Source organism: Pongo pygmaeus, chromosome 8 (genome assembly GCF_028885625.2).
Source record: "Pongo pygmaeus isolate AG05252 chromosome 8, NHGRI_mPonPyg2-v2.0_pri, whole genome shotgun sequence".
NCBI lineage: Eukaryota > Metazoa > Chordata > Mammalia > Primates > Hominidae > Pongo > Pongo pygmaeus.
Genome location: NC_072381.2, coordinates 127,491,200 through 127,506,919, shown reverse-complemented (window position 1 = coordinate 127,506,919; position 15,720 = coordinate 127,491,200). Strand labels below are relative to the sequence as shown.

General features: G+C 50.6%; 1 protein-coding gene across 5 annotated transcripts in view; it reads right to left on the bottom strand.

Annotated features, from left to right (window-relative positions):
* TACC2 (transforming acidic coiled-coil containing protein 2) overlaps window positions 1–15,720 on the bottom strand; it is a 256,831-nt gene that overhangs the window by 163,059 nt on the left and 78,052 nt on the right. For all 5 annotated transcript variants that reach the window (XM_054503818.2, XM_054503817.2, XM_063670346.1 and 2 more), the window contains exons 5-6: window positions 756–5,996; window positions 112–225 (exon numbers count right to left, since the gene is read on the bottom strand). In XM_054503818.2, the coding sequence (XP_054359793.1) occupies window positions 112–225; window positions 756–5,996 (5,355 nt within the window). The remainder of the gene's footprint in view (window positions 1–111; window positions 226–755; window positions 5,997–15,720) is intronic.

Here is a 15,720-nt window from a genome sequence, read left to right as displayed (position 1 = left end):
TTATGTAGGAACTCATGCTGTATAAGGACTACTCTCCTTTACAAAACATCCAGTGTGTCTGTATCTAAGGAAGGCATCATGGCCTTCCAAAGACCAATATCTTTCGCTGACCTTTCTGTTCCTTCCGCACCTCTGGTCTCATCTGAAGTGACTTTATCCATGACTCTTGGAGCATCCTTCTTAGGAACCGAAGGTAACATGGATGGGCCAGGCCTGGGGCTCTCTCTGGGATAATAAAAGAAAGCAATTGATAGGATAATGTAGACAGTAAGGCATTTCTCCTTATGTCCTATTGAAAAAGCAGATCTCCCAATTAAAGTTTTAAGTGGCTACTACAAAAAAAAAAAAAAAAAAAAAATTCCCTAGGAAAAATGGCCCCCTGCCTAAATAAATCCAGATTCAAAAGCAGATGTATCTGGACTCCAGAAAAATATATGACTGACTATAACCTATCACTTAATAGTACACAGCCAGCCAGTAAACAGTTGATACTTTTCCAGTGGTTTAAGTTAGATGAATTAAGGAACACAAGAAAAGGAACATAGTCAACAGCTCCCAGCCTCCAACCATGGTTCTCACATTTTTCAGAGCCTCAGGACATCCAGAGGGGGTGAGCAGGTTCATTTAGCAATTAGATATGGAAAACTCAGCTTTTAGAAAACCACTCGCCTATGCGACTGACTTCTAAAAACCAGGCTGGGAATCACCTTTGAAACTGACCACACATTCTCGTGGGAATTTTTTCATTTAAGTACCTGTCAGCGTGGAGCTCTTCTGGAGCCAAATGTTGCAGCTTCGGGTCGCGAGTTTCGTCAGGTTCTGGAGGTGAGGAGACGCACACCTTTCCGTCCCCAGCTAGACTGGGGTGCTCAGGCCCTGGCTGCTCCTCAGCCTGCTGGGGCCTGGCTGGGCTGTCCCCATGAAGGGCAGCTGTACCTTCCATCCCCAGAGCCTTGTCAGAGCAGGCTGGGTCCTGACAGCTTCCTGGCAGCACCAAGTCACCAGCCACAATGGAGAATGCCCTCGTAGTACCTGCTTCAGGCAGGTCACCGGACACACATGCCTGTGTCTCAGCTGTGCTCAGGGTGATGTCACCCTCTGCTTCCCCAGCAGCGCCTGCCACCTTGCCAGGCTCCAGGGGAGTGTCTGCCACTTCTCCAGTTGGTGGTGCAGGGGTGCTCTGGTTGCCCAGGGCATTTCGCATTTCCAAGATGCCAGCAGTGGCTCCGGGTCTCCTTTTACCCCCAAGCGTGTGAAGGGTCCAGGGCTCACTGTTGGCCTCAGGCACAGTCAAAACCTCCCTCTGGGGAGAAGGGGCACAGGTGGACCTTGGCACATGTCCTGGAACCCCTGTGTGAGCAAAATCCCTGGGACCATCTTCTCCGTGTGGATTGTCGCAGACAGATGTTTCCTGGTGCTGCTTTCCAGAAGGAATTCTGTCTTGGGCCACGGCCTCTTCTCCATGGCTATGGGGAGCTACCTGGAAGGCTGCAGCTCTCTCCACAGGGAGCTCCTGAGTAGCTGCTGGTGAAGGAAGACCTGAAGCTAATTCCTGCCTGCTCCTCTCCAGCTGTGAGTGAGCCTGGCCTTCCAGGCCTGGCCAGGCTGCCCCAGGCCCCTCTGGCCTCTCATCTTCCCTCAGTGTGGGTGGGACACCTGCCATCTCCTTCCCCACACTGGCACCTGGCAAGTTCTGCTCCCAGGTCAGCCCTGCTGGACCCAGAAGCTTGTCTGAAGCTGGATCCTGCAGAGCCAGATGGGAAATCTCAGCCTCTCCAACCAACTGTTGCTTCTTCTCCACCTGGAGTCGAGCAGGAGGTACAGGGAGAGGGGCGACATCCACTCCTGGAGGCCCATCTAGAAGCTTCTCTGGGCCCAATGGCCTGGTGAGGTCTTTACCCACTGCACTCCTCCCAGCTCCTGCCTTTTCTCTAGGTGTGGTCAGGGCTCCGAGCACAGGCTTCTCGAAGATCTTGGCGATGTGCTCCCTGAAGTCTGGGAAGCCAGTGAGGGTGGCGATTTCCTCAGAGCTTGTGTCCACACCACCTGATGTGCCCTGCCCTGGGTCCTGGGAAGGCTCTCCCATCCTCTCCATGCTGCCCTCTGTCTCTCCTGCTGCATCACCCACCATGTCCTCCTCGCTGGCCTTGGCACCTGCACCCGGAGCTGTTGCTGCTTTCTCTTCCCCTGTTGCCTGCTTGCCCTTGGCCAGAAGTGGCATCCGGTCCAGGCATGGCATGGAGTCCACAGGTCCCTCAGTGGTTCTGGCTTTGGGACTGCCACTACTGGCTTGCACTGCAGAGATTTCCCCACCTGCAGCTACTGGTTGCAAGAGAGGGGCGAGGGAGCCAGCAGACAGCTTCAAGGAGGCAGCATTTTCCAAGGCAAGCGGGGGCTCCCCTACAGGACAGGGGCTTTCGCCAGGAGCTCTGGGGCCTGCAGAGGAAACAGCTTTCACTCCACTGTCTTCTGCTCCTTTCTGGGCAGCACTGTCGACATGCAGGTAAGGGGTGTCAGGAGCAGCCACTTCTGGTGGCCCAGACAGCAGGAGCTCCTTCGGGTCTGGGACAGCCTGGTGTGTAGAAAAATCCATGGTGCTCCTGGGAATCGCACCCAGCTCTCTGGCTGGCAGCAAGGCATCCTGGCAGCTGGCCGTGGGCTGCTCAGCTTGGCAGGACTCACGTAGGGCAGAGGTAGAAGCTTCCTCCCCGGAGGTAAGGCAGTGCTCAGTCTGAAGGAAGCCACAACTCAAAGTAGCTTCTCCGCGTTTCTCCAGAGCCTGCTGCTTTCCTGGGTCTCCTGCACCAGCGCTGCCACCAGTCTCAGCAGCCCCGGCTTCACCACCTTGCTCCCCAGCTGATAGGAAACTTGCAAAAAGCTTTGAGGCCTCTGCATCCGAAGTGGCCAGGCAGTCCATTTTCTGCTGCGGGGCCGGCACTGGTTGCTGCCTGCCTTCCTGGGTTTCATCACACGCCTCTGTCTCTGGGACATCCTGGGTGGGTGTGACTCCGGGGCTGGCAGGCATTGCATCCAGGAGAGCTACTGAGTCAGGCTGACAAGGTGGGGCCTCCCCTGTGTTTCCACTTGCCACCTCCCTCTTACTCAAGCCCCAGAGTGGGGAACAACCATCAGCTGCTTCAGAAGCTCCTGGATCCCTTTGACATGCTTCTTCATGCTGGATGCCTTCTTCCAAGGCATCAGCCAACGCCTGTTGAGACTTGTTTGGCCCCTGCCCAGTGCAGCAAGTTTCCTTTCTGCTCAAGTTCCCTGCAAGAGAAAAGTCTTTTAAGACATCTGCTGCTGGAGGCGAGACCCTCGAGGACTGACCATCACCGCATGCTCCCTCTGGCCGCTTCTCCCCTAGTGCAGGCAACTTCTGTCTCGTTGGTGCTGACAATTCTGATTCTTCTGTCGGAGAACTCTCCCAAACTGTGTCAGTGGGAGATGAAGTTGGAGTATCAGACAGGGTGCCTTTGGGGAACTGACTTTGAAGTTCTGATCCCAAAGCCTGCTCCTGTCCTCCATGAGTGGGCAAGTTCTTATCTTCCTGAGGTTCCACAGGTACATGGATTTGGGAAGAATTTGCTCCCTGGTCCTTAAAACCTGGATGGCTTGGAGAAGTCTCTTTCCCATTTTCAGGGGGCTGGGCCTGCTCCTTGAGCATGTCAAAGATGGATGCCTCTGGGTCTGCCTGGGATGGCTGGAGATGCTTCTCAGAAGATAGTAGGGGCCATTCGGATGCAGCTCCTCTTATCCAGCCTTCCCCTGGGCAGGACAGGATTCCCTGCTGATCTTGGTCCAGGATGAGTGCCGTGAGCCCCAGGTCTGCTGCCAAGTTCTCCCCCTTGGGGGGATGTGGCACCCCAGCATGAAACTCCTGTCTCGATGCATCACACCCTGGCCCTCGGGGTTGATCTGAGGATGTCAGCAAGCCCTCCCCATCACAGCTGCCCATCTTCCTTATTTCCAATGTGCTCTCACCTTCCTGGGCTTTGGGTGCAACCTCTGCAACAGGAGTTGGTAGAAAATCTGATTTCTCTGGTTCTAAAGTCAGGAAAGACTCCATTCTTCCCAATCCTTCCCTGCTCTGAAGGGTGTCAGGACATTTGGGCTGCAATCCTGACCCCTCCCAGATGGCTCCTTCGGGAACAGTGGGCTCACCAGCTCCATCTGGCACAGGGGGCAGGATGGGGTCCTCCTCACCCAGCTTGTGTGGTAGGCCAGATGCATCAGCCTCTGCTGTCTGAGAGTGGGGCCCGTCTGTGTGCCCAGCACCCCCCTTTCTGAGTGGCTGTGCTGAGTGTGAGCTGGGATGGTCTCTGCTCTCTGCATCACTGCTTGGCTTTGAAAGCTCATCTTTGCCTACTTCTGGATCACGCTTGCTGCTGAAAGCCTGAGAGTCCTCTCCTTGCAGGTTCCCTAGGTCTCTACCATCAGGTGGCTCTGGGGCTTCCTCCTTTCCTCCAGGGCTGTCACCAGGTGATCTGCTTCCTTCTTTAGCCACGTCTAGGCTTGTGGCATCTTCATGGGTCTTGGCTCCATCCATTGGCCCCAGTGGCCCTCTGGCACTTTCACTTGGTGCATTGGGAAGAGGAGGGGGTGGTACTCCTTGTTGGATCTCATGGCTTTGCTCTGTGTTCGAGTACTCTCCCCTCTCCTGGGGTGATGGGGCAGGAACCTCTCCAGGGTTCCCTTTTGGATGCTCTCCCTTGCTTCCAAGATCTGACACTTGCCTCTCCAGTCCCATCAACCCTGCATCCACCACCTCTTTGGCTGCATCTGCAAAAACTGGCATCTCAGCCTTGGAAACTGATTCCCTGGACGATGATCCGGGTTCTTCTATAGCAATAGGAATCTGAGCAGCTGGGAGTGAAGCGAGGCTTGAAGCTGGATGTGCTTCCTCAGTTGGAGTGAGCAGGGAGGGTTCAGGGCTCACAAGCAAACCCCCTTCGGGCTGGCCGCCTGCTGCCACACAGACAACTTGATTGGGCTCGGTTCCTCGCATCCCTGTCTGTGGGTGACCCTGAACATCACTGGTGTCCACAGCCTCCTTCCCAGAGCCCTCATCCTCTGGCACCAGGGCAGGACTTGGTGAGCCCCAGGGTAGCTCTGCGTGCGGCAGATGTGCTCCCACTGGCTGTTGGCAGCTCTCCTGGGAAGCGGCATTCACTTCTGCTTCTGGGGCAGCCCCTGAATTGCTCCTAGGGAGATGGCAGGCCCTGAGGAATTCCAAGTCATCTGTTAAATACTGAGGCGGCACCTCCCCTTGGCCTTTTTCTCTGTCTGAGGCTCTTGGGGCTGGATCTTGTGGGATCGGGGCCATGGGTTTTAGGGGGAACTTCTCCAAGACCGCTGAGCTTTCTGTGCCCTGCTGGGCTGCAGCAGGGGCCTCAGGGGCCGCTTGCACAGAAGCCACCCCCTGCCTGGACTCTGCAGGGGGAAAGCCACCTGCAGCCTCTTTCCCTTGGGACTCAAAACCACCAGGCTGGTCCCCCTCTCCACACAGCGGTGCCTTCATTGGCTCTCTGAGGGGTACTGGTGACATTCCAGGTGACTGGTCGATGCCACTGGAGAAGGAGAAGGAGGACTTCTGTCCCTCTTCCTTCGGCTCTCTCTCTCTTCCAGCACTGGGGATGGCAGCAATCTCTTGGTATGGAGTAGAGCTGTCCCTCTCAGCGGGAAATGCTGCCGCGACGTCTCCTGGGGCATTTGGGGCAGGTTCCCTCCGGGGAGACTGAGTCTGAGGACCATCTTCAGGTGCCGCTGCTGGACTTGCCAAGCAACCTTCCGGGGGACACTCGGCAAAGGGCATGGAGGACGAGGGGTGCTCTCGTTCCTGGGACGGTGGTGGGCTGGGCAGCAAAGAACCTTCTGGCCCCCTGGCTCCCTGTGGGTCCTTCCTTGGCTCAGTCACCTCTGGGGACACAAGGCATGGATCCAGGCTGGCAGAACTCTCAGAAGCAGTGCAGAAGCCTCCAAGCCCAACGCTGCCAATGCTGAAAACATTTAATGTTTCATTGGTTATCATGGATGCCAAGGACAGAGCCACACTGCAGGCAGGTCACCCCCCAACCCACCCCCACAAAAGGCCAGCAAGTGCCCTAACCACAGACACAGCATCCTCATGCACCTCATTCCTCTCTGTGAGAGCCCCCTGCACCCCTCCCATAACCATTATGCATGCCCTTGTTTCCCCCAAAAACCACTGCACGGCATCTCAAACACTCAGTGGGCCTTCCATGCTGGTCAGCAGTGAATGGAGAAATGTGGCAACTCATTTATAATAGTATAAAATGTGGGAAACCCAAAAAGGTTTTGTTTGCTTGTTTGTTTGAGACAGGGTCTTGCTCTGTCACCCAGGCTGAGGTGCAGCGGCACAATGATAGCTTACTGCAGCTTCAGCCTCCTCGGCTCAAGCAGTCCTCCCACCTCTACCTCCCAAGTGCTGGGGTCACAGGTTTGCACCACCACACCCAGCTAATTTTTAAAATTTTTGTAGAGATGGGGTCTTGCTATGTTGCCCAGGCTAGTCTCAAACTCAAGCAATCTTCCCACCTCAGCCTCCCAAAGTGCTGGGATTACAGTTGTGAGCCACCGTGCTGACAACTCAGAAAGTTGTTAATAAGAGTAAATCATAATAGGGGATTTGAACCAGTCCTGTGAAGATTACAGGCAGGTCTCCAGCACCCCTGGGGATCCTTAGATGTTCAGGAAAAAGCACAAGTTGGCAAAGTCAGGCTTTGAAATAAAGAGCGATTCCTGGTAATAGTTAACTTGATTCTTCACATTTAACAGGTGGGACAGTGACAGGCATAACCCCAAAATCATTTATATTTGGCTATGGAATTTCGGCACATGACCTATGTATAACCCTTGGGAGCTGAATCACCTTCAAACTCATATTTGTCTTAACTTGAACACTTATCTGGGTAATGTGTGGGGAAGAAAAATGAAACACTCAGGGAACTTGGGGGAACTTGGCTCTGAATTTTGAACTTGCTGCAGATAACTAACTATCCAGTTATTATAAAAGGGCTTATTACATGCTGTATTTGGACTATGTTGCTCAATTCTACACAGTTTTAATGCTGTGCTTTTTTTTTTTTTTTTTTTTTTTTTTGGAGACGGAGTCTCACTCTGTTGCCCAGGCTGGGGTGCAGTGGTGCGATCTCAGCTCACTGCAAGCTCTGTCTCCTGGGTTCACGCCATTCTCCTGCCTCAGCCTCCTGGGTAGCTGGGACTACAGACACCCACCACCACACCCAGCTAATTTTTTTTTTTTTTTTTGTAGTTTTAGTAGAGATGGGGTTTCACCATGTTAGCCAGAATGGTCTCGATCTCCTGACCTTGTGATCTGCCCGCCTCAGCCTCCCAAAGTGCTGGGATTACAGGTGTGAGCCACCGCGCCCGGTCAATGCTGTACATTTTTTAATTTTAAAAATAATATGTAGCCAACACAAAGTTTGGAAAACGTAGGAAAAAAAAACAGAAAAAATACTGCTACACGCTTGCCACTTTCAGAGTTCTAGTGAATTTCCTGATTTTTCCTACACAATTGTTTGGGGGTACAATTCTTGTTATTTTTACATAATTGTGATTCTATATACTTGTTATGATCATATATATTCTAGTAACAAGAGAAATTCCTCAAGACAAAGTTAACATAAGTATGGTTTTTCTAAAGCTTTTACCATTTTCTTTAAAGTTATTATAGGGGAAACATCAAAGGAAAATTTATGGAATCTTTTTGTAACTGTTTGTTACATGCACACATATTTGCACACATATAAGCCCACAGTGTTCTGGTTGGGGCTAGTGGAAAGATTCTCCTCTCAATGTCCACTACCAAAATTCCAGTTTTCCACACCAGGCAGTGCACGTGCATTCATACATGACGGATGCATACAGTGAGGTGGTGAAGTGCATTCTTGTTAAATTTTTTAAATATGTGCTATGAACTGAACTGTGCCCCCCTCAAATCCATATGTTGAAGCCCTAACCCCCAATGTGACTGTATTTGGAGACAGGCACTTTAAGGAGGCAGTTGGGGTTAAGCGAAGTTATAGTAGTGAGGCCCTAATCTGATAGGACTGGTGTCCTTTATAAGAAGAGGAAGAAGCCGGATGCATGGCTCACACCTGTAATCCCAACACTTTGGGAGGCCGAGGTAGACAGATCGCTTGAGCTCAGGAGTTCAAGACCAGCCTGGGCAACATGGCGAAACTCCATCTCTAAAAAGAAATATAAAAATCAACTGGGCATGGTGGTGCACACCTGTAGTCCCAGCTACTCAGGAGGCTGACATGGGAGGATCACTTGAGCGCCGGAGGTTGAGGCTGCAGTGAGCTGAGAACATGTCACTGCACTCCAGCCTGGGCAACAGACTCAGAAAAAAAAAAAAAAAAAAAAAAAAGGAAAGGAAGAGACATCAGGAATGCACACACACAAAGGAAAAGCTATGTGAGAACACCGAGAACAGGTGTCTTCTGCAAGCTGGGAAGAAAGGCCTCATCAGAAAGCAACTCCACCAGCACCCTGACCAGGACTTCCAGCCTCCAGAACCAGGAGAAAATACATTTCTGTATTTTAAGTCACTCAGGCTGTGGTGTTCTCTCATGGCAGCCCAAGCGGACTAATACCATAGACAGGTGGGTATTTACTGTCACATCCTTTCAACATTTTTGAGGTTTCAATTTTTCCAAAACAAAAAGTTGGGAAAATAATAACGGATGAAATTCACTAGGCCTCAGTGCTTTGTGTGGATTATCTCATTTAGCCCTGCCAACAGCTGTGCAAGGTGGGTACCACCCATGCCATTTGCAGATGAGAACCCTGGAGAACAGAGGCTAAGCATGGATTGCAACGTGGACATCTGATTCCACTGGACACAATCTTCTTATTCACTCTGCTATGCAGAATAAATAAAAACTTCCAGGGAAGGCAAGAGCCTCTTCCCCCAGCCCCATTCCAGCCTCTCTGTCCTGCCCCTCACCTCTGAAGTACACGCGGCGTCATTTGACATCCCTGAAGGAGGTGTGTACACAGCACCACCCCTGCACTCATCTTTATCTAACGCCTGTTCCTGCACATAGGACATGGGAATGGTGCCTGAGGACCCAAAAGAGAGCTGGCTACTGTCTCAACCAGATTTGCATTTTCTGACCCAAAAGCAGCGCTGACGAGGCCAAAGAAGAGAAAACTCAGAGGGTAAATTATATAAAACCCCGCAATTCACAAATGGTCACGGAAGACAGATGGACCCATGGAGAGCCCTGGCCGTGGAGAGCGGGCTGACAGCTGGAAAACTATTTGGGGTTTGGGTAAAGTGTCTTGGCCTGGCTTTCTGGAAAGCACCAGATCCAGAACGAAACCCGATGCCTCCTCCCCTGCCCCTCCACCTTTCTCCTCCTCCTTCTCCCCCTCCCTTTGCTGCTCAGCATCTGGACCTGGCAGTTTTCCTTGTAACAAGCACTTTACATTTCATTATGTCCCACCCATTAACTGAAGTCCAACAGTTTAGTATGTGATAAGATTAATGGTGTGTGATTCAGAAATGAAGTGCTCCTATTTACGTCGGCTTTATCAAGCTGGAAATAAACGAAGCCACTTTCTTGTCCACGCCTCTGACAGGAACTGCCAACTTAGGAAACAATGTGGCTTCCCTTCAGGCTGGCTGAAGTCGTTACCATCTGGAACAAGATGATAAATTCTATTTTGGCATCTTGTAAACTTGTGCGGTCTTATCAGAGAGCAACCAGGAACAAATTTTCCATGGAGTATGGGACACACAACAACTCCTCCCAAATAAGAACCCAGACATTGGTTTATTTAGCATAAGCTGGGCACCAGCAATCTCTTTGATTATCCATCAGAAGTAATTTTTAAAGCCAGATTAAAGCTGCTCACCAGGAGCAGATCTGCCTAAGGGCAGGAAAAATTCTAAGAACTGATCTGTTGAGGGCTGTGCATTAATTGAAGCTTACATAATATCCTTTTATGCTTCGAGATTGAGTTGAAATGTATGGGATAGAGGCTCTGCTCAGAATCCACAGGCCAGCACCCTGAATGGAAGCCTTTCACCCTGTGGGGGCACTGCCTCTGTGTGGAGGTCAGGGAGGGCCCAGGGACTAGGGCCTCCATCGCAGACCAGATGTCCACAGTACAGTGAAGGGAGAAGCATGGGCAGGGGCTGGCAGGGGGTCATCTGCCACAACCAAGGTCTGAGCAGATGATGGGGACACAGATGGGTTCTTAAATGCATAGTTCTGGAAACACACACACGTGCAATGCTTAAATGGAGGAAGGAGGCCAGCTACAGAAAACACAAACATGGCCCCTGCACGACCAGGCTTTCAGGAGCCGGCAAAACCATAAAGCAAAATCGTAAAGATGGAGAGTTGCCATGTACTAAACACTGACTCAGGCCAGACCCTCTGGGCACTTTTTTTTTTTTTTTTGGAGATGGAGTCTCGCTCTGTCGCCCAGGCTGGAGTGCAGTGGCACAATCTCAGCTTACTGCAACCTCCACCTCCTGAGTTCAAGCAATTCTCCTGCCTCAGTCTCCTGAATGGCCTAGACTACAGGCGTGCACCACCACGCCCGGCTAATTTTTGTATTTTTAGCAGAGATGGGATTTCACCATATTGGCCAGGCTGGTCTCTAACTCCTGACCTCAGGTGATCCGCCTACCTCGGCCTCCCAAAGTGTTAGGATTACAGGAGTGAGCCACTGAGCCTGGCCTGGGCACTTTTCAGTTACGATTGCATTTAATCCACACAACAGCCTGGTAGAGGGGTGGCCCCACTGCATACACAAGGACATTTTCCCAAAGAAGTTTAAGACAGGACCCAGGGTCAAAGAGCCGTTGATGCAAAGCAAGATCGAGCCCTGTGGCGCTGCCTCCTGTTGCCCCATACTGGCTGCCTACACCAGCCTCTCACCAAACAGGTGCAGCAGCAGCCCCTTCTCCCCCTTCTCCCATCCTCTCTGGCCCCCTTCATTCTGTTCTGCCAGCTGCGGCCAGAGCAACAGCTTAGAAATCAAAGTCTGCTCCTGTCACCCCACTGTAGCTTTGCTTTGCTCTCAGTTGTGGCCCCAACCTCCCTTTCCTGCCTCATCCCGCATGAAGCTCCCCAACCGTGCATCTGCCTGGAATCTGCAGCCCTCTGCTCCCCACCAGGTTGCAGCTCCACTCTTCACTTCTCAGGGTAGCCTCCCTGGCCTGGGCTCCCAGATCAGTTTCTTTCACAGGCCCACCTAGCGCTAGTCACGGTTGCCATCACTATGGTTGGTGACTGTTTCCCCTACTGGAATGTAATGGAGGCCAGGCCCTAGTCTCCTTTCAATATCATATCCCTGGTGCCTGGCATAGAACAAACAATAAAATGTTGTTGAATATATGAATGTATGAGTGAATGCAAGGATGGATGGCTAGAAGGATGAACAGAAACAACTGAACTCAAATCAAGGATACTAAATATACAGAGATGCACCCAAATCGTGGTTGTTTCACTAGAAGATTATGAACATTCTTTCTTTTTTTTGAGACAGAGTCTCACTCTGTCACCCAGGCTGGAGTGCAGTGGCGCAATCTCTGCTCACTGCAACCTCCGCCTCCTGGGTTCAGGCAATTCTTGTGTCTGAGCCTCCCGAGTGGCTGGGATTACAGGCCTGTGCCACCATGCCCAGCTAATTTTCATATTTTTAGTAGAGATAGGGTTTTGTTATGTTGGCCAGGCTGGTCTCGAACTCCTGAGCTCAAGTGATCCATCCGCCTTGGCCTCCTAAAGTGCTCGGATTATAGACATGAGCCAACGTGCCCGGCCCAGATCACGAACATTCTTTTCTTCCATCAAGCATAGCATTCCAGTAATTCGTTAGTCCAAACCTCTCATTTTACAAATGAGGAAACTGAGGCCCAGAAAAGGCAAAGTACTTTTTTTTTTTTTAATACTTCTGTGAAACAAAGTTAAGGCAGCGCTTCTCAACCACACACCTCTATGCTCACTGGTAGGTCTAATGTGTCAGGACATGCACTGCAAGTAATTTGTGACTAATTATGAAGTACTAAAGCCTGTGAATGATTTGTTATTTTCATAAATTACTATAATTCAAAAGATGAGAAGATTTCCTAACATAACATCATCACTGTTACTCGTTGCATTCCGGTGTGCTTTCTGGAAAAGGAAAGCTGGGGTAGAATGAAAGCCAGTGGTTTAGTGCAATGGATTGAATGAATGTTTTCCCCTTCAAACTGCTGTTGAAACTTAATCCCCAAACTTAATCATGTTGAAAGGTGGGGGCCTTTAAGAGGTGAAGGTGATTGGGTTGTGAAGGCCCTGCCCTCACGAATGGGTTAATCCATTCATGGATTACTGGGTTATCATGGTGGCTTTATGCAAAGAGGAAGGGAGACTTGAGCTAGCATGCTCATTTCTTCTACCAGTGATGTCCTGCGCCACCTCATAACTCTACGGAAGCCCCACCAGCAAGAAGGCCCTCACCAGGAGCAGCCCCTTGCCCTTGGACTTCTCAGCCTCTATAACTGTAAGAAATCAATGTCAGGCACACGGGCTCACGCCTGTAATCCCACCACTTTGGGAGGTCGAGGTGGGCGGACCACCTGAGATCAGGAGTTCAAGACCAGCCTGGCCAATATGGTGAAACCCTGTCTCTACTAAAAATAAAAAAATACAAAAATTGTGGTGGCAGGCGCCTGTAATCCCAGCTACTTGGGAGGCTGAAGCAGGAGGACTGCTTGAACCCAGGAAGCAGAGGCTGCCATGAGCTGACATCATGCCACTGCACTCCAGCCTTGGGCAACAGAGCAAGACCCTATCTCAACAACAACAAAAAAAGAAATCAATTATTTTTCTTTATAAATGCTCCAGTTTCAGGTATTCTGTGATAAGCAACAGAACACAGACTAAGACTGACTAGCCTCTGAGAACTGCCAACTCAAATAAATGTTAACAGAGGCAGCAGCTCTGGTGGAGATGAGAGGATTTGAGGACTGAAAGGTGATCCCCAGGTCCCCACATTCCTGTCTGGGCCCTCAAATTAGAGACTTTCCCAACACTTCTGAGTTCTCAGTGAAGTATGATGCTTCTGCCATATTCATTGCCCCCTTATGGTCACGTCCATTGGAGGAGACTTCTCCAAGTGGTGATATGGGGAGAGCCAGCCCCCGTGAGTCCAGTTTCCCCATGGGTGGGGTTAAGGTGTTCGAGGTCACTGAGACGAGCTACCCCAATGCAGCTCCTTCTCCTCTCGCAGCTATTTGCCACGTGACAAGCTCCCTGGGGCCAGCCTTCCCCATTCTTCATGGCACCTGCACTGATGCAACTTGGGACTTGGTGGGGAAGGGTGATCCAGGGGGCAGTATGAGGATTCCAGTTTTGGCATCCTGCAGCCTAAACTTGCCGTTGATACTGTTGACTTTCTTTTTTTTTTTTTGCAGCAAGATTTATTGTGAAGAGCTAAAGAACAAAGCTTCCACAGCGTGGAAGGGGACCCGAGCGGGTTGCCCTATACTGTTGACTTGCTTATCTTTCTCTGACTGTGGTATCTATTTCATAATTTAGAGTCTGGTGGAAAGGGTTGCAATTAATTAGCTCCCCAAACCCCACCAACATTCAGGGTGTCCAAAGTGCTCTACTTCCTCACTCATTCTGAGGGCTTGTCAAGATCTGAATTGGCCCATGGGATATGTTGTGCGAATGACTTCTTCAGGAGAAGGAAGGCTGAGACCACGCCCAAAGAAAGGAAATGAAACTCCAGAAGGTTTTCAGTCTTACCCGACATGAAATCGGAATAAAACCAGTTAATTCACGGACCACGTAGATCTTCACAGTGACACAGATAAGCTTCCGCAGTCACCTAGTCAATTCAATGTGTTTATTCCTATCCTCGGCTTTGCATATTTTTCTCTCCATCAATCGTAAGTCTAGTAGGCAAGGTGCTGTGTGGTTGTGAATGGTCAGAATTCTCTCCAGCACTCTATTCCCTGTATTTGACCCACTCCCAACTTTCTCTTTTTTCCCTTTTCCATCCCAAGCTGAAAAGACTGCTTAAGAAACAGTCCCCTCAAGAACTTCAGTGACTGAGCCAGCTCTGATAGATCATTCTGCATCAATTGTTAATGGCTAACAAAAGTTACATAGGATATGCCCTCCATAGTTTACAACTCTATGAAGGGCTTTTAAAATCCAAACTCAGTGCTTCTCATGTATGACTGCTAGGTGCGTAAGAATGAAGCTTCCTAGGCCAGGCACAGTGGGTCATACCTATAATCCCAGCACTTTGGGAGGCCAAGGCAGGTGGATCACCTGAGGTCAGGAGTTCAAGACAGCCTGGTTAACATGGTAAAACTCCGTCTCTACTAAAAATACAAAAATTAGCTGGGCATGGTGGCAGGCACCTGTAGTCCCAGCTACTCGGGAGGCTGAGGCAGGAGAATCGCTTGAACTTGGGAGGCAGAGGTTGCTGTGGGCCAAGATCACGCCACTGCATTCCAGCCTGGGCAACAGAGCAATACCCTGTGACAAAAAAAAAAAAAAGATGCCGGGTGCTGTGGTTCACACCTGTAATCCCGGCACTTTGGGAGGCCGAGGCAGGCAGATCCACAAGGTCAGGAGATCCAGACCATCCTGGCTAACATGGTGAAACCCCGTCTCTACTAAAAAATACAAAAAAATTAGCCGGCCGTGGTGGCGGGTGCCTGTAGTCCCAGCTACTCAGGAGGTTGAGGCAGGAGAATGGCGTGAACCCGGGAGGCAGAGTTTGCAGTGAGCTGAGATCGCGCCACTGCACTCCAGCTCGGGTGACAGAGCGAGGCCCTATCTCAAAAAAAAAAAAAAAAAGAATGAAGCTTCGTCTGTCTAAGGCATATGGGAAGCACTAGGTGAAGTGCGGTTAAACAAGCTTTTCTACTGCAGGACTTCTCAGAGCCTTTGAGAAACCATTGTGCCTCGTGAGTCAACAAGAAGATACACATACACTGTTTCCCAAATTTGTTTCTTGGAAACCTTCCTTTGCCTTTTTCTCAGTAGAGCTTTTAGTAGGATGACGGGCCACAGAACACACTGTGGAAAGCACAGCCTTACATCAAAAGAAGAATTGGTAAGGACATTTCAGATGCCCTTGAGAGGACGACATGGATAGTTTTCAAAACACACCGTTCACCTCTCACCTCTCCCGGGTAGGATCTGCTTGTCAACCAGGAAGATGTGAACTGCTCTTTTGTGTCTCAGAGCAAAAGCCAAATCAGGTCTCTGAACACATGGAGTTCTCAAACCTTCCCAAGGTAGGATGTCTCCTTCCCCCTCTCCATGGTGGGACCCCCTGCTCCCCTTCCCGGGGCTGCATGCCACTCCCCAGGCCCTGTGTACAGACACTCTCTCAGTACCTGCCATGGCCTCTTGATTTGGATCCCCCCAAGGTTAGAGTGAGCTCATCTCATGTATATATATATATATATATTTTTTTTTTTTTTTTTTTTTTTTGAGACAGAGTCTGTCACCCAGGCTGGATTGCAATGGCGTGATCTTGGCTCACTGCAAGCTCCGCCTCCTGGGTTCAAGCGATTCTCCTGCCTCAGCTTCCCTAGTACTGGGACTACAGGCCCGCGCCACCACGCCTGGCTAATTTTTTGTATTTTTAGTAGAGACAGGGTTTCCATGTTGGCCAGGATGGTCTCCATCTCCTGACCTCATGATCCAC